The 18,256-nt window shown below is 48.6% G+C and overlaps 1 protein-coding gene across 1 annotated transcript; it reads left to right on the top strand.

The window, feature by feature from the left end:
• The first annotated feature begins 4,642 nt into the window (after nucleotides 1-4,642).
• LOC308218451 (neuroepithelial cell-transforming gene 1 protein-like) lies at nucleotides 4,643-17,351 on the top strand. Its single transcript, XM_080612618.1, has 10 exons — nucleotides 4,643-4,783; nucleotides 8,959-9,066; nucleotides 10,082-10,249; nucleotides 11,020-11,082; nucleotides 11,544-11,640; nucleotides 11,755-11,831; nucleotides 12,286-12,543; nucleotides 13,036-13,206; nucleotides 14,590-14,776; nucleotides 15,535-17,351. Exons 1-10 carry the CDS (start codon nucleotides 4,691-4,693, stop codon nucleotides 15,924-15,926), a joined length of 1,614 nt encoding a protein of 537 aa, XP_080468744.1. The 5' UTR covers nucleotides 4,643-4,690; the 3' UTR covers nucleotides 15,927-17,351.
• Nucleotides 17,352-18,256: the final 905 nt, after the last annotated feature.

Genomic DNA, 18,256 nt, shown 5'->3' with positions numbered 1-18,256 from the left:
TGCACCAACTCAAGTCTTTTCCCTTCTCCAGACACTGGTAGAACTGAGATCATTCGACGTTGGTTCTTGTCAGCAGAAGCAAACATCCTTCTTGTAGGCTTAGGTATAAAATAAAGCAACCCTGAAGTGTCCTGGCTGATGGTTGGGGTTGTGTAACTTGGTCAGAACTGAGCTATGAGGATATTGAGGATGCTGTAATGATTCTCTTCCACTGATGGTAAGCTGAAAATCACACTCCAGGCCTGCTAGGGTTCTGTATTAACTGTGTCTGCCTGCCCTTCTCATATGTGATTTATCATGGAATGGTTTGGGTTGAAGGGACCTTAAAGCTCCTCCAGCTCCAATCCCTGCCACAGACAGGGACACCTTCCACTAGAGCAGGTTGCTCCAAGCCCCTGTGTCCAACCTGGCCTTGAACACTGCCAGGGATGGGGCAGCCACAGCTTCTCTGGGCACCCTGTGCCAGCGCCTCAGCACCCTCACAGGGAAGAGCTTCTGCCTAAGAGCTCATCTCAGTCTCCCCTCTGGCAGGTTAAAGCCGTTCCCTTGGCCTGTCCCTACAGGCCCTTGTCCCAAGCCCCTCTCCAGGTTTCCTGCAGCCCCTTTAGGCACTGGAGCTGCTCTAAGATCTTCCCTTAAGGAGCCTTCTCTTCTCCAGGCTGAACCAGCCCAGCTTTCTCAAGCACTGCAAAGAGAAGAGGCAGGATGAGGTTGTGAGTGCTGCCCACCCCAGACACCGGTGCTGGAGGAGATGTTCAGCTGTTGAGGAGCATTCCTACATGCCACACTTGGCAACCCCTGGCACTAGTCAGATGCCATGTGTCGCTTAAACAACCGAGTATTTTTAACTGTGAAAACTTACATCAGTCTGGAATTATACACTGGAATTTGGGTGCATATTTCCTTAGGAATTCATCATTTGTTAATCTAAAGTTGATTTGCTGATGCTTTGGGGCTGAAATAACAAAATGGCATGTCAATACCCCAGAGAGCATTTTAATTTAGTAGCAGCCCAGAATAACTTGCAGGAGAAGGAATGTCCCAGGTATGAGGCTGCTCAGGACTTGAGGCAAAGAGCTCTGTGTAACAACAGTCCTCCTTTCTCTGTGGAAAAGAAAAACCAGGCTATAAATAAGAGTCAAACAATGAGGGCTGGGTGACTCCTGTCACTTGAACTCTTCCCAGCTCCCTCATTTGATAGCAGAATGGGAGTTACCAAGGTATTTTGCTCCTAGAAGTGAAAATCCTCCCTGAGTACAGGGGAAGAATGCTATTAATACCCACTGGCAGAGAGCAGGAAGAACTGGTCTGTTATCCAGCACAGCGACCGGCTGGGCCACGTTCTCATGGCTTCAGGGCCACCACAGCATGGGCTGATCCCTGCCTGGAGGGCTGAAGGGAAGGGAAAGGCATGAAGGAGGTTGGGGCCAGGGCAGAGGAGCTGGGTTGGATGGGGCTTAGAGCAGCCTGGTCTAGTGGAGGGTGTCCTTGCTGTGGCAGGGAGCATGGGGAAGGCAGAGGGAGAGGGACTTGAGTAGAAGAATACTGCCTGAGTTAGAGGGAAGCTGGGGTTATGGTGTAGAATGTACAGGGTACAAATCCCAGTCCGGTATGGGTTGGAAGAGACCTTAAAGCTCCTCCAATTCCAACCCCTGCCACAGGCAGGGACACCTTCCACTAGAGCAGCTTGCTCCAAGCCCCTGTGTCCAACCTGGCCTTGAACACTGCCAGGGATGGGGCAGCCACAGCTTCTCTGGGCACCCTGGGCCAGCGTCTCAGCACCCTCACAGGGAAGAGCTTCTGCCTAAGAGCTCATCTCAGTCTCCCCTCTGGCAGGTTCAAGCCATTTCCCTTGTCCTGTCCCTACAGACCCTTGTCCAAAGCCCCTCTCCAGGTTTCCTGTAGCCCCTTTAGGCACTGGAGCTGCTCTGAGGTCTCCCCTTCAGGAGCCTTCTCTTCTCCAGGCTGACCCAGCCCAGCTCTCTCAGCCTGTCCGTCTTTGTTGCCTTTGCTACACAAGGAGCAATTCTTTCTTTTTCTCTTTGTTTTGGCTTTCCTCAGAGGGTTCCCCAATACCACAGCCTTTTCAGGATGGTTTGCACACTGCAGTGGTGTTTGCATTACAATTAACTTTAGTAAAGGTCATACACTGCCTCTCGCATGTGTCATAAGTAGAGCAGAGGCAGATAATGTGCAGGTATTGTAATGTGCTCAGAACTGCTCTAGGGCTGTAGTGATTATATTGCGGTAAAGAGGCCACCTTGGGCCTGGGGCACAGTTACTTTACCTGTGCAAGATCACCTTCCACCCTTGTTGTATTTAGGCTTCTCCACATGGGATCTCAGGGTGGGTTTTGCCTCAAAATGGCACTTACTGATCCATACCGATGTATATAGTGCATGGAAAGCATCTCATCTCTTACAGGTGCAGCTGGGAACCACTTGTCTCAGGGAGGGTTTGGTTGCTTTAAGGCCTTACCCATCCTTTGCTTTGAAGGATGGGCAGTTGTCCACATAACTCTTCCCACGTGCCATGCCAGGAGGCAGACAGGGAGCCCTGTTGCCAGATGTTTCTACAGCATGACATCAGTAGGCTGCATCAGCCCTGTTGCATCACCATGATGTAGGTATCCTCACAAGGTGTCACACAGAAGGTCAGGGAGTCCCTGTCTCGATGAATCATGTACTTCTATGACAACAGGTCCCTTCCCTGAGGGCTTGGGATGGAGAAGGACTATGGAACACGTCACAGAAAACACATCACATGCCATGGAGTGCTCTCGGATGCAGGACATGATGTTCTGGTCCTACCAAGAAGCATTTAAATGCTGCCTTTGTGTGTGTGACTCTGCTTCATGCCTTCCCTCTCGGTTCCGGGTTGTTCATCCCTACTTTTAGGTGACTCAGCACAGCCTCTCACTGAAGAGAGATGCGCTCTTCGGGTCCTGAATCTTTAATCATAGAATCATAGAATGGTTTGGGTTGGAAGGGACCTTAAAGCTCATCCAGCTCCAACCCTGTGCCACGGGCAGGGACACCTTCTACTAGAGCAGGTTGCTCCAAGCCCCATCCAACACTTCCAAAGCCAAGTTTAACAAATGTTTGACCTTAGATCATAGGAAAAGTGTTTGATACTCCTCAAAAATGATCAAAACCCAGTGGAGGGTTTTTCCTGGTCCTCCCCTGAGTCATCATCCCTGTGCTCTTCTGTTGTCTTAAATTGGCTGACTTCAGTAATCCTAGAAGGAATTACCCATATGTGGAAGAGTCACAGCCTGTCCTTCCAACAAGGGCACAGAAACTCTCTGTATCCTGAGTTTCTCAGAATCCTGCAGGATGATCCTAAGCCTCCCTGCTCTTGCATCGCAGAGGTTACACAGGCACGGATGTGCTGAGAGCAGCTCTCCAGGGAAGAGAAGCAAATAAAGATTAAAACAAACCCTAAAACTCCAGGGAATGGGACAGCAGGATGTTCCTGATCCCCACGATGAAAAACCCCACTGCAATCACCTCCTGCCTCCTCCAAGCAGGAGCTTTGGTGAGCACAGGTAGGCAGCAACACAGCCCCCCTCCTCTCACCACATCAACTCAGTTTATTTTTACTAGCACAAGAGACCTTTTCTTCTGGAGATCTGTAGCAGTGCCAGGAATAATATGACTTGAACAAACAAACACCAAACACAAACCTTTACATCTCCAGCCGGGCCTGCTGGGACAGGCTCCTCTGTTAGAAGAGGAGGAGAGGCTGAGCCCAGCCCCTGGCTACCAGAGCAGTGCCAGCACAACCTTTAAAGCACAGAGCAGACTGAAAAGCACAGGTCTAGACAAGAATTCTTCCCTTTTTTTGAGCAAGGAGGGCTGGGGCTGGTAGAAAACAACTTGTGCAGGAAAGACACTGTCAGGAGCGTGTCCCATTGACACACTTGTGAGATGGTTGGGGGGGGGTGCCAGCACCAAAACAGAGGGGGAAACCACCCCAAAATAAACCACACATTTAGCTTTATAGAGTCATGGAATCAAACAGGTTGGAAAAGCCCTTTATCAGGTCCAAGCGCTGCCCAGCACTGCCGAGGCCACCACTAACCCATGGCACTGAGGGCCTCAGCTACACGGTGTGTGAGCACTTGCAGGGATGGTGACTGCAGCACTGCCCTGGGCAGCCTGTTCAGTATCTGAAGGGGGCTGACAGGGATGTCAGAGAGGAACTCTTCATCAGGGACTGTACCGATAGGAGAAGAGGGAATGGCTTTAACCTGCCAGAGGGGAGACTGAGATGAGCTCTAAGGCAGAAGCTCTTCCCTGTGAGGGTGCTGAGGCGCTGGCACAGGGTGCCCAGAGAAGCTGTGGCTGCCCCATCCCTGGCAGTGTTCAAGGCCAGGTTGGACACAGGGGCTTGGAGCAAGCTGCTCTAGTGGAAGGTGTCCCTGCCCGTGGCAGGGGTTGGAATTGGATGAGCTTTAAGGTCCCTTCTCAACCCAAACCAATCTGGGATTCTATGAAATAAGGGCTGGGAACGGGGCACTCCGATGGCCCTGCCAGTGGGCGGGGCTTAGAGGTGGAGGAGGCGTGGTCTCTGCTGTAGCTCCGCCCCCTGCGGTGAGGTGGCGGCACGGCGCGCCGGAGGGCGCAGAGCGGCGATGAGCGCGGGGTGAGGTGGCCGTGGGGTTGGGGGTTGTCCGCGTACTGCGGCCATGGTGGCTCACGACGAGCTCGGGGGGCTGCTGCCCATCAAAAGGACTATCCGGGTGATCGACGCGCAGAACCAGTCCTTCAGGGAGCAGGAGGTGAGCTGGAGACCGAGAAAAAGGGGGTGGTGAAGGGGAAAGAGACGGATCTGGGGGGCTCCCCTCCTCTTCCCGCGCTCAGCGCCTGAGGGGAGGCTATCACCCAGGCAGTGATTTGTTAATGTGTGTATATATATATATTTCCTTTTAAAGACGCTCTTCGTAGCCCCTGGGGGAGTGGGAGCAGGGAGCAGACCCCGAACTCCTGACCCCGCTCTTTCCAATGCGATTTTCGTTAAGAAATCGCATGTTGCTCCATGGGTTCTTTCCACTGACAGGATTTTTCCTAATGATGTGTTTGTTTGCTGCATAAACCATTAAAAACACATAAATCGTGGGGGCTGGAGTGGGTTTTTTTGAAGTATTGTTATTTTTATCGTGCGTTGTTATGTAGATGGCAATAATTGCATTCCTGGTTGATGCTTGCTTGCCTCCTGCTAAAAAGGCAAAAGGTCAGCAACCAGGTAGGGACCGGCTGCCCTGGGCAGGGCTTTATTGCCGAGATCAGCGGTGAAATGAGGTGGGGAAGGGAAAACAAGGCGGTTCCACACAGCTCTGGGGCTTTTGAGGGCTTTGGGCTCTTCAAACCCTGCCTTTCAAAGAGCCAAACTTGGGCAATCTCATTGTACGAAAGGGGAACCAGATGTTGGGAGAGGAATAACGTGAACCAGATTGCTTCAAGGAGAGCAAATCGCTTTTTAATTCTTAAAACATGTATTTTCTGTAGAGTATAACCAGTATCTGACTTAAAGTTGGGTCTAGGCTTGAGTAATGCCTCTTAAACCAACACTGTATCAGTGCCAGGTACTGAGTCGCTATCGCGAGTTAGCAGCAGCACTGCTTTGGTTGCAAAGAGCTGGTTGGATATGGGAATGGGCTGTAATCTCCTACCAAAGTGTCAAACCAGATGCTGGTTGTTCACTTTGAGTACTGAGAACAGAGCTTGACGTTCAGCAATCCCCTTGCACATGAATCTTCAGTCAGGTGATGATTTCTGGCAGGAGCTGGTGACTAAAATCCCTTTTTGCTTATTTGGCTGCTTAGGAAGAGTTTGGCTGTGCGTGGTTGTTTGCTTTGTCACCGTGTTTAGTGGTGTGGAACAGGCACGTAGGACATTGCTCTCTAGTAAGTGATCCTTGTAAAACCCACTAATTATTACCCAGCACGAGGGGAAAGGTTGGAGCTGCTGCTGGATGGGCATTGCTCAAAAGCAGATCCTGGTTTTTCTTTCCAGTGAGGTGCAGGCCTTTTGCAATCAAAGAGTTAACCTGCACATGAAGAAATTTCCACCAGTGAAAAGTGTTGCCTTCAAATTTAGCTTTTTGTCTGTATAATATATTTATATTCACTTCTAATAAAGAGCCTTCTGGAAAAAAGAATTCCAAATGGAAGCAGTGCTTTTGGACTCGCTGGGCTTTTAATCAGTGCTTAACACCACTGGTTTGTTACAGGAACCTTGCAGGCTTCATTCTAATCTGGGCTCCTGTAAGTAAGACACGGTGGAGACAAGGCAATCATTGTTTCAAATAAAAACTCCAGCCTGAGCCAAAGTTATCCATAGCATGAACCGCTCTGAGGCTCAGCTTACACCCAGGCTGACTGTAAGGGGAGTCCATGACCTCAACCTGAAATGCAGATCGCAGGGAAGGTGAAGTTTCTAAGAAGAAGGGTTTTTTCCCTCCCTTGGATCAAACAAGAAGGAAAAGAAGAAGAAACAGATGCTTGATTTTGGCAGTCGAGCTGTTCATGTCTGAGCACTCGCAGAACAGAAAGTGGGATTTGCTTAAGAGAGGGGAAATGGCCTTTTGCTAAGTGAATTTATGGCATACACAAGTCTTTCTGTTGGCCAGACACCCCAGGGAAGCACATTGCATGTACAGAAATCCCTCTGGTTATATCTGATCTGTGTGAAATTCCTCCTTCCTCAAGGCAGAGGAGGGCTCCTCGGAGCACTGCTCCCTTGTGTTATAATGGAGCAGTGTTTTCCCATCAATCCCATCTTTGCACATCTCACTATGTATCAACTGCTCAGAAAAGTGGTGATTTATAATCCCAGGAAGCCCTTTCGTCCCAAAGAGAGAGGCAGGAATGCCTTCAGCCAGACTTTGTGCATATGCATGTGTCACTTCAGCCCAGCGCAGATGTAGGGGAAGGCATTCACACGTGTCCCTCTGCACAGATAGTGTGACATGGCAGCTCCAATCTGGCAAGGCTGCAGGGTTGACCAGCGAGCTGTGAAAGGCTGTACAAGCATCCTAAAGCCCTGAGGTTTCTTGCTATTCATTTTCAGTGCCACATTTTTTCTTTGTCGTGCTATTTATATCACTGGCCTTGACAGAGCTGTGTGTGGCTTATGTCTGTGTGTTTTCTGCTTACATTCCTGCTGTGTCTTAAGCCTCTCTTGGCTTGTATCCCTTTATTCTAGTACACTGATACGTTGTTTTCCAGAAGTAAATCACCTTTCCTTTTCCTCCACTCTGAAACGTCTGCAATTCATTAGTTTCTTTGTTTTCTCTTGAGCTAGGCCTGACTTTCCAGCCTTCTCCATAATCCTTTTCCTGACTAACTCTGTCTGGAGCCTCATGGTTGGCAAAGAAAAGCAGGACTGCAGTTCCCAGTGCTCTACCTAAACTCAGCTCAAGGTTGAGGACTCTCTTAAAGCTTTCCACAGTACCCTCATAGTTCTGAGGGCTTTAGGCACAGCTTTGAACACACTTTATGTTGTGCCAAGAGGTCTTTCTGTCCTGCATCACTCATGAACTGTTTCTTTTCATGTTTCCCCCCCTACCCCTGCAACTTTGAAGGTTAAATCAGTGTGAGCTCAGCTCCTCTGTTGCCTAACACTGCATGTAGGCAGACAGAGCGACGGCCGCTCCTCGGGTCATGTTGCTGAAATCAGATCTTACTTACAGAGCTTTTCTGCTTCCTCAGTCTCCTGACTGGAATCCAGCTCTGTGTGTTCTTACTCCCCTTATTTTGGTTTCCAGCAGTTGTCACTTCACACAGAAGCAAAGAGTTTGGGGCACCAAACGGGAGTGGAGATGGAGGACAGCAGGGAGCTTGTCCTAAGCCGTTGTCTCAGCCTTTGCCTTTGGAAATGTGAGAGGAGATACTCAAATGTGATTAACCAAAAATGCTTAATGGTAAAACTTCTACTGAAAGGAACTCAAAAAAGAGCCTGTTTCCATCAACTCAAATGAATTTCACGCTAAGAAATTCCTTGTGATGATGAGTCACATCCAACCATCTGCCAGATATTGAAGGACACCAGGGCACCTTGTCCAGCCGTTCCCCTATCCTTAAGCTCTGAGTCCATCTTTCCCTGGCTTCCCACTATGCACACCTTTCCTGTACAGTCCTTCCAACACAATATTACTGATACGAAATACATATAGTTGCCAGCAGAGGTTTCAAACGTGATGTAAGCTCAAGCAGCAGGAGTTTTCCGTGGGGCGTTTCCTCTTTCTTGGCAGCATTTTGGTCAGCGCAGAACTGAAAATGCTCCAGGTTCCCAGCAGGGATTAGTGGTGTAGAAAAGCAGAAGCTCTGCCTTTCAAATCTAAATAAGTATTAAGAAAAATGGTGATGACTTGTGGGGGGTGAAGGGAGAGTCAGGAGCGGAGAAGAAGTTTTGGAAACTGGGTGGTTTAAACTCTATCCGCTTCATGTGTTCGTGTCCCTCGCAGGAATGTTCAGCATGTGGCCATTTGCTGTTTGTTACAATAGCTTCTGGGCTCCGACTGCTCCTTTTCTCTCCAAAATCAGATGGAAAAACACATTCTTTCTACAAAGGAAGACATGATAAAATGGAGAAGCTCATCACAGCTCCATCTTTAGCTGACAGGCACTTGCCTTGTAGAGGAAAATGCTTCAGTCTATTTATGTTCAGACCATAACAGTCCCTATTCGAGCCCTATTTTGACTTCTCACTGATGTATGTGTTATCTTGTCTCTTTTACTGGGCAAAGTGTCTGCAGTTTAATTACAACCTTCCATTTCAGACAAATATTTACAGCCTCTGCTTTCCTTGCAAGATGAATGGCTGCTTCAAACTACTCTCTTTGCTGTGTTTCCCACTCCTTAAGTGGGTTCATGCTTTTTAAACCTCCCTGGGCAGCTTGAGAAATTCAGTGGGAGTCACAGGCAGTACAATTTGTTCTCCGCTTTATTTACAGGAACCAAGCAACAAGAGGGTTCGGCCTTTAGCACGGGTCACATCCCTGGCAAACTTGATCTCTCCTGTAAGAAATGGTGCGGTTCGGCGCTTTGGACAGACCATACAGGTAAAAAACAAAGCTTTCTAATCATAGAATCATGGAATGGTTTGTGTTGGAAGCGACCTTAAAGCTCACCCAGCTCCAACCCCTGCCACAGACAGGGACACCTTCCACTAGAGCAGGTTGCTCCAAGCCCCTGTGTCCAACCTGGCCTTGAACACTGCCAGAGATGGGGCAGCCACAGCTTCTCTGGGCACCCTGTGCCAGCGCCTCAGCACCCTCGCGTGAAGGAGCTTCTTCTATAGTTCTAGAAGCCTCAGAGATATGGGGAAGGTATTGCCTGTATGGGAGTAAAACAGGCACTGGGGTTTCAAAGTCTCTCTTGAAAATCCACTATATAGACTCATAGAATCAAGTAGGTTGGAAAAGACCAAGGACACAAAGCTTGTTTGGGACTTAGGGAATGAAGAAGAGTTCAAGAGTTCAGAGGTAGCTTGTGAGATAATCAGGTTATTAAGCAATAAAAATGTTAAACTGATTCAGATAGAGGGAATTAGTTGACAAACTGTTCTAGTGCTTGAGATAGGTGCATTGGAGCACGTGCACTGACCCGGCTGCTCAGAGATCTTTCACTCATGTTACAGAAGTGTTGTCTAAGGAACACTAACCACATGCATCCAGATAAGAGAGTTTCTGTGCCTGGGTTCTAGTAGTAACCTTGCAGATCACAAGAGCAAAGTTCAAGTGGCTCCTGATTACCCCCTAATAGGTAGAATTATGATCCTTTGTTTACTTCCTCATACCTTGGAAATCAACCCAAGCTTTACATTCCCATCTTCCTCCCAAGTGCTGCTGCTGGATCAGTGCAGGGAGAGGTGCATGGAAAAGCTTGGCAATCTCAGGGCTTTCTCAGCAGCTTGATTAGTGTTCCTTTATCTAAGGAAAAGTGTCTGGGTGTGTTTTCCTGCCCTGCACAACAGAGGAGATTGGGAGCGGTATGGATAATACTGTAATACTCCTGTACTTCTGAAACGTTGGCTCTATATATTCTTGTAACTCTTTGTTTTCTTAATCCCTGCAGTCATTTGCCCTCCGCAGTGAGAGCAAATCTCCTGGCTGTGCCCAGAAGTCATGTAGCAGATCTGCTGCTCCTACTCCTCCTAAAAGAAGAAACAGTGTTCTTTGGTCCGAGATGTTAGATGTCAACATGAAAGAGTCCCTGAGCACCAAAGAAATCAAGCGCCAGGAGGTACAATATCCCTTAAACAGCAGGACTGGAATAGGCAGTGAAGGCCTTGGCTTTGGCTGTTTCTTGGTGGGGAAAGGAGTAATGAGCATCTGTGGGTAGCTGTATCTTCCTGTGCACCTCTTGTTTTTAAACCACTAGATTTATTTCTACATTAGTCATGGGAAAAGGTAGGTTTCTCTCTCTGGAGTCTCCAGGGAGTTCATCTCCCCAGTTTGACCCTACAGAGATGCCAAACTCTTCCCACAGGGGTGCTCAGCATTGCTGAAATTCAAGACCCAGCCACACTGGTTGCTTTGCAGCGGACCCAAAGTCAGGTTCCTTGTAAAGCAAGCTGCCTTAAAGCTCTTGACAATTGGTTGAAAGCCAAATAGCAAGGCCTTGGCTTGCATTTTTCCTGTAGTTCTTAGACAAATCTTCTAGTGACAACACAGAAGCTGACTAAAGGGATTTGACCTCTGTGGTTTTCTGGGGTTTGTTCTTTTTCATACTTGCCTGTGTAAAAGCAGTGATTTAAAAGGCACTACTATTTAATTTGGCTTGTGCACGAGCCTCAGAGCTTTCACACAGTTGTAACTTTGCTTTCTGGGAGCTGGGAAAGCCAGCAGATTTACTAGAGGTTGTTGTGCCCAGGTGGCATACAGTGAATCAGATGGCAAACCTCCCCCCTATTCAAGCTGCAGAGACAGGATGTACTTTATGTGAGCTGAAAAGCTCTTTTAGAAGAAAACTGGTATTAAAAATGACTTCCTAATCTATCACTTTCCTCACAGGCAATCTATGAAATGTCCAGGGGAGAGCAGGACCTAATAGAAGACCTGAAGCTTGCCAGAAAGGTGAGTGGGTTTTGTTTTCCCTGCATCCAGTAGTCAGATAATAATGTGGTTTCTTTACACCTGCAAACATTACACATGAGCTTTATCAGGCTCAGAATACACACTTGGAAAGCTGGCCTGGAAAGTTGACGTGAGCAATCCTATGCTAGTGATTTGCTTGCAACAAAGCCAACCATAAAAGGTTTGTTCTTTGCAACCCTGCAGAGCCAGTTGGGGGTTCTCTATCCTGGATGAGAACAGCTCAGACAGGAAAGTCCTTTTCATGTGAAGGTCTCAAAACCTTCGTACGGAGGGGAATCTTGTAGCAATCAAAGCTGATGTTACTGTGGGCTTCACTTCATATCTGCCCTGCATGTATCATATCCCTTCATATCTGCCCTGATATATCCCCTCATATTTAATTTGTCAGCTTTTAGACTCAGGAGATCTGAATATATTCTAATACTGCCATTCTTTGCCAGGCCTATCATGATCCCATGCTGAAACTCTCCATCATGTCTGAGGAGGAGCTCACCCACATATTTGGTGATTTGGATTCTTATATTCCTCTGCATGAAGGTAAGAGCAACAGGATCATATAACAGTGTGCTGACAAAGAGTTAAACTCTTTCTTGTGTTAGAGCAGCTTACTGGGGCATTGTTGCAACTTCTATTTTTGTATTTGAATTCCAGACTTGTTGGCAAGTTTAGGAGAAGCAACAAAACCAGATGGAACAGTGGAGCAGATTGGGCCCATTCTTGTGAAGTGGGTGAGTACATAGAGAGAGAATAGGCTAAAAATGAGCTTAAAGAACATGTAAGCTAAAAGCTGGGAGCTTTTGTGGCCTTGAGTAAAAGATTGAAACGGAAATCCTGGCTGCACTGAAAACAATGGGACTCTGTCAGCCATGAGGGCCTCAATTTCACCCTCGAGACTTGGGCTGGTGTGACTGCAATTAGTTGCTGATTTATGTTTGAAATGACTATATCTTCTGGACTGTTTGTCACTAATGTGATTGCAGTCGGGTTATCGCTGTTAATCTCCAACATCTGAACTTCAAAGGCATCGTGTGCCTTGTTCTCCTCACAAAGGACTAGCTACATATGCAAGATAGCCTGTTAGATATTGCAGCAAGGGAAGTAGAACTCTCCAGGCTTGACATGTTAATGTGATTTGCCTTTCCTACATGGAATTTAACTCTGGAATATTGTTTCATTCTACAGTTACCACGACTCCATGCTTACAAAGGTTACTGCAGCAATCAGCTGGCAGCCAAAGCACTTCTGGATCAGAAGAAGCAGGACAGGAGGGTGCAGGACTTTCTTCAGCGCTGCCTTGAGTCTCCTTTCAGCCGCAAGTTGGACCTTTGGAGCTTCTTGGACATTCCTCGAAGTCGGCTCGTCAAATACCCACTGCTCCTGAAAGAGATCCTGAGGCACACTCCCAAAGACCATCCCGATATCCAGATTCTGGAAGAAGCTGTAAGTAACAATGATTTCATGATCCTTGTTCTCACATAAGCATCTCATCATAAAAGACTTGATGATCTGAAAGGTCTTCTCCAACCCAGTTGATTCTATGATTATACCTAGGCATGCATTCCATGGCCTGAGGTTCATTCAGGGGAGCAAACACATGATACATGTAAACATCTACCTTTAGACTGTCACTGCTGGGCTTTGCAATTTGTATTTGAACTTTATATATGGTGTTTTGCTGGTGCTCAGATTAGAAAACACCCGTTTCAGCTTGTCCATGTTGGGTGGTGAGGTGTGAGGGGGTTAGAAAGCTTTCTAAAACCCTCAGCAACTCTATGGGGTGGTTTTCTTGGTGGATGCAAATCTATGACTGCAACCTTTTGTGAAAGCCAAGTAAGAGATCAGTCTACATGGATTCCGTCATCTGACATCCTTAAATAGGGAACATACGCAAGCAGAGGTGACTATTTGATGATTTGCTATTTTGATTTATAGATATCTATAATCCAAGGAGTCCTCTCCGACATCAACCTGAAGAAGGGCGAGTCAGAGTGCCAGTATTACATTGACAAGCTGGAGTACCTGGATGAGAAGCAGAAGGACCCCAGGATTGAAGGCAGCAAAGCCTTACTGTGCCATGGGGAGCTGAAGAATAAAAATGGACATGTAAGTCCCTCACGTTCATGGTGATTAATTCCCAGGTTTTAAAACCTTCCCTCAGAGGTAGTTAAAACTGATTGTCTGTTCTAGCAGGACCAGGAGCACTTCCATCCTTCAGGTTAGTTTAGACAATTAGCTAAGTATAAAAAGCAGAAGAGAAAGCATCTGATGGCAGCCCGCATTGCAGAGTGTAAGGAAGGGAAAGTTTCCTGCTGACAGCTTTACAATTGGCCTTCAGAAGCTGGAAAATAATTAGCACAGAATTACCATAGAAAGTGTGCTCTGTGCCCAAGCACTCCATCAAAAGGGATTTCCTGCTGGCTGTTTACTTTCAGGTGCTCTGACATTCCCCATTATGAGCCCTGGCTCACAGCTCTTCCAAACAAAAGTGTTCCTGCAGAAGCCTGTTTGGCTTTGAGATGAACTGCCAGAAGTTTATCTCCTGCTGCAGCAGCACTGAAAGACCCTGTTCTGCTCCAGGGTTTGCTGCCTTTTGTCCTGGCTTGCAGGAGTAACCTCGTTGTAAACATCAAATCTTTTCTGTTTTCTTCATTTTTTTAATTGTTGGTTGGGGTCAGGTTCTTTTTGTTTCATTTGGCCACTACATTTTTATACACATGAAGCATCCGGGGCCCCCAGGGACGTGGAGCTGTTGGAATAAGTCCAGAGGAGGCCACAGAGATGCTGCAAGTGCTGGAGCAGCTCTATTCTGGAGCCAGGCTGAGAGAGCTGGGCTGGTTCAGCCTGGAGAAGAGAAGGCTCCTGAAGGGGAGACCTTAGAGCAGCTCCAGTGCCTAAAGGGGCTCCAGGAAACCTGGAGAGGGGCTTTGGACAAGGGCCTGTAGGGACAGGCCAAGGGGGAATGGCTTTAACCTGCCAGAGGGGAGACTGAGATGAGCTCTTAGGCAGAAGCTCTTCCCTGTGAGGGTGCTGAGGCGCTGGCCCAGGGTGCCCAGAGAAGCTGTGGCTGCCCCATCCCTGGCAGTGTTCAAGGCCAGGTTGGACACAGGGGCTTGGAGCAAGCTGCTCTAGTGGAAGGTGTCCCTGCCTGTGGCAGGAGGTTGGAACTGGATGAGCTTTAAGGTCCCTTCCAACCCAAACCAGTCTGGGATTATGTATTATCATAAAAGATTCTGCTTCTGGTCATCCTATTCCTGGCATCTGTAAACCATGATTCACTTTTTAAGGGTCTTTAAAATAACAAACCTGTTGGTGTAAGTGTGGTCTGTGCCACCTCTGCCAAGGCTCTACATTGCTGCAACAGGAAACTTGGGAAGTTAACATGGGTGAAACTCCAGATAACGTGGGCTTGAATCGCGGAGGGGTTGTGACAGGTCTGAATGCAAGGTATAATGCTTTGCTCATATTCAAATATATTTTCCCTTTCAGAAACTCTATGTCTTCCTCTTCCAAGACATCCTGGTTTTGACCCGGCCAGTCACTCGCAATGAGCGTCAGGCCTACCAAGTGTACAGGCAGCCCATCCCTATCCAGGAGCTGCTCCTGGAGGACCTGCAGGATGGAGATGTGAAAATGGGAGGATCCTTCCGAGGAGCCTTTGGCAATTCTGATAAAGGTACAGAGCAAACCGGTTCATCTGCATGGGAATGTGTTGGTGAGAGATTGGTGAGGAATGCCTATGGGACCTGGGGGGTTCAGTCTGGAGAAGAGAAGGCTCAGGAGGACCTTATTTGTCTCTACAACTGCCTGACAGAAGGATGGAGCCAGGAGGAGGCTGGGCTCTGCTCCCAAGGAACAAGATGGGACAAGAGGAACCAGCCTCAAGCTGCACCAGGGCAGGTTTAGATGGAGCTGAGGAACTATTTGTTGCCCAAAGGGTGCTCAGGCATTGGCACAGGCTGCCCAGGGCAGGGCTGCAGTCACCGTCCCTGCAAGTGTTCACACACTGTGGAGATGAGGCCTCAGTGCCATGGGTTAGTGGTGGCCTTGGCAGTGCTGGGAATGGTTGGACTGGATGAGCTTAAAGGGCTTTTCCAGCCTGGTTCATTCTATGATTATACTTGAGCACAAATCCCCATGGGCTGAGGTTCCTTTACGGTATCAGCCACACGTTAACATCTACCTTTAGACTGTCAGTGCTGTGCTTAGCAATGTATTTGGTGGCCATGAACTTCATATATGGTGTTTTGCTGGTGCTCAGGTTAGGAAACACCCATTTCAGCATGTCCATGCTGGGTTATGGGGTTTGGGGTTGGTTCTGGTGGGGTTTGGATGCTTTCCCTGCAGCAGAGCAGCCCAGGTCTCCTGTCTAGCAATGCAATCTCTAAACACTGAGCTTGAAACTGATCTGCTTCTTCCTATGTTTATCCTCAGCTAAAAATATCTTCCGAGTTCGCTTCCAAGATCCCTGCTCAGGCCAGTCCCACACGCTGCAGGCCAACGACGTCTTCCACAAGCAGCAGTGGGTGAACTGCATCCGAACAGCCATCGCTCCCTTCCAGCGGACTGCAGCCACAGCCGAGCTCAAGGAGCTGCCGGAGCTAAGTGAGGAGCTGGAGGAGAACAACCCCTCCATGCCCAACATCAGAGCCCAGAAGAGGCAGTCTGGCATATCCGAGATGGAGCTGGATGAAAGCACATCCGAGTGTGGCTCCATCCTGGACTCGGAGGAAGGCAAGGGAGGGAAAGCACAGAGATCATCGACTGGGCACAGAACAACACGGGAGAAGCAGCTCAGTGGGAAGCGGAAAGAGACACTGGTGTGAAGGAGCCAGCACCATCCTGCTGGAAGACTGTCTATTTATAAATACTGTGTACATTTTCCTATGTGAGCATGATTGGATTCACTCTGCTGAGCAGGACATTCTTGATGGTGTAATGGCAGCTACTGGTATACAGTTAACACTGTTGAGCTGGAGTCTGGTTTCACCAACACGGCTACTTTGAATCTGGTTATAAAGCAGGGAGGGATTCAGAAACCTGCTTATGGCAGATTGGAGGAGCAAACTTGGCTTTCTGAAAGCTTACTGTTTGAGGCTGAAAACCAGTCAAGCTAAAGCAGAAGCATGGGCTTGGCAGCACATCTGTGGGAAGGGGCATTGAATCCACACACAGGAGTCCTCCTAAAGGGCACTCAAAGCCTGAATTCCCATTTTCTTCTTGCCGTGGTTCCCAGAATCCAACTTTTCCATGGTAAAAAAGCAAAACCAGACCTCAGATTCAACAGGGTTTCAATTTACCTACTGGAATCTTTCATCTTCCTGTGTCCTTTGTACATTCCTCATTTCCACTCTCGGAACCTGCCAGCTATTTAATTGTTTTGTAGTAGTTTTGTTCAAGTTTGGGGCGTTTATTTTGGTTTTCTCTGTGTTTTTTTCCCCTTTTTTTTTACTTTTGTATTTTGTTGTGGTTCACACTTGGCATTTCCTTTCAAGTACTTGATTCTTTCTCTGGGGTGTGCGTGGCAACACATCACCCCACACTTCCATGGGGCACTGATGAGCTGGTGGCTGAGAGGAGACACTCAACCTACCCCATCACAGTGAGCCACAAAGGCTTGTGTTTGCCCTGGACTACTGAAAGAGAACTGCATTGCTGGGGTGTAGGAATGGTTTAGGCAACGTTGTGTAAAGGGTTTGGGGAGGGAAGAGGAGCAGCAACTAGAGGGGAATAGCAGGGAGTGAAGGTAGATTTACTTTTGTTACCGTTGCCTTTTGGAAATGAAATGCCTTTCACAGGGAGGCAGGACTGGAGGCAACCAAGGGGTTATTGCATGTGGTAGAAAGGTAGAGAAGAGAAAGTGAAGCTGAGGTGTAAAGCCAGAGGAGATAGAGGTTGTATATACTCATAACGGCAACACTGCCATGTTCTAGAGGTCCAAAGATTTGTGTAAGAGATGCACTGCAAAGGGTTGTAGGAAACAAAAGTGGTGACAGCTTTGAGCACAGCCTACACCAGGTCCTTCAACTGGTCCTTCCTGCCCTTCAACCAGTGATGCCAGGGTGAGGACAACGCTCCCACGTACCCATCCTTGAGCATTACCCAAAATTGGGCTTGAGGAGCCATATCTCACGTGCAGAGGGTCGGTGCCTGTGCTGCTGGGATGGAGGAGGGTGTACATAGACACGAACGTGTGGTTCTCTGTAAATGAATTGTACAGTTTGAGTGCCAAGTACATTAAACTCCTGAGAGCCTCGCGCCTGCCTCGACTCAGTCACTGCTGGGGAGGGACGTGCTCAGGGCTCTGCTGCACACGAGGTGCCTGCCCCATCCCTGGCAGTGTTCAAGGATGGGGCTTGGAGCAAGCTGCTCTAGTGGAAGGTGGTGTCCCTGCCTGTGGCAGGGGGTTGGAACTGGAGGAGCTTTGAGGTCCCTTCCAACCCAAACCATTCCATGACATCAGGTGGTTACAGCTCAGTGAGTGGTGTGAGCAGCCACCACCTTTGTAGGACAGGGCTCTGCTGCCTGACTCACTGCAGCTCTTGCAGCACCCTCCTCCCTTTCTGGGGAAGAAGGGAGCGGTGCGGATACTCCTTGTTCTCCTGGGGCACTGAAACCTCCTTGCCCTGGAAAACAAACCACTCCCTGCTTTGCAGATAGAAATCCTCCTGGATCAACCTTCAGACTCAGCACAAAGGGGACTCCCCTCTGCTGGGACAGCTTCTGGGGAGCACCTGGTTATCAGCACCAGAGTAAACCCATCAGCTCTCCCAAGAAGCTGCTGCCTGATCATGTAGGAGGGTGTTTGGGCACAGCAGCAGCTCCTGGATGGAGCCCCATGTCCATTCCTTCAGCCTGGCATCGCTTCCCAGGCTCCACATTGCATCCCAGCGCCTGGCTCAGGAGGAAAGGCACAGCTTGGGCTGCAGGGATGGGATTGAAGGCTGAGCTTTGAGCTGGAGGGGCCTCAGGCCTGTCCAAGCAGGGAGAAACTGGAAAAAAAGCCTGGAAGAAACAACCCAGACATTAGGGAGCTGCGGGAGCACATGGCTCATCCCAACCGGAGAGGAAATCCTGCGGAGCGCCTGCTTATCCTCATGTGCGTCAGGCTGGGGCTGAGCCTTCGTCTCGTCATGCAGTAGCCAACAGCAGATCA

This window comes from Psittacula echo (genome assembly GCF_963264785.1).
Source record: "Psittacula echo genome assembly, chromosome: 1".
NCBI lineage: Eukaryota > Metazoa > Chordata > Aves > Psittaciformes > Psittacidae > Psittacula > Psittacula echo.
The sequence above is the reverse complement of the archived record's forward strand: the minus strand, read 5'-3'. Positions and strand labels throughout refer to the sequence as shown.

Bases quoted from the DNA above. Each gene is read 5' to 3' on its own strand.
- LOC308218451 (XM_080612618.1), top strand. From the start codon at position 4,691: ATGGTGGCTCACGACGAGCTCGGGGGGCTGCTGCCCATCAAAAGGACT. The intron at 11,641-11,754 runs GTAAGAGCAACA...TTTGAATTCCAG, and splicing joins TTATATTCCTCTGCATGAAG to ACTTGTTGGCAAGTTTAGGA. The intron at 13,207-14,589 runs GTAAGTCCCTCA...TTTCCCTTTCAG, and splicing joins TGAAGAATAAAAATGGACAT to AAACTCTATGTCTTCCTCTT.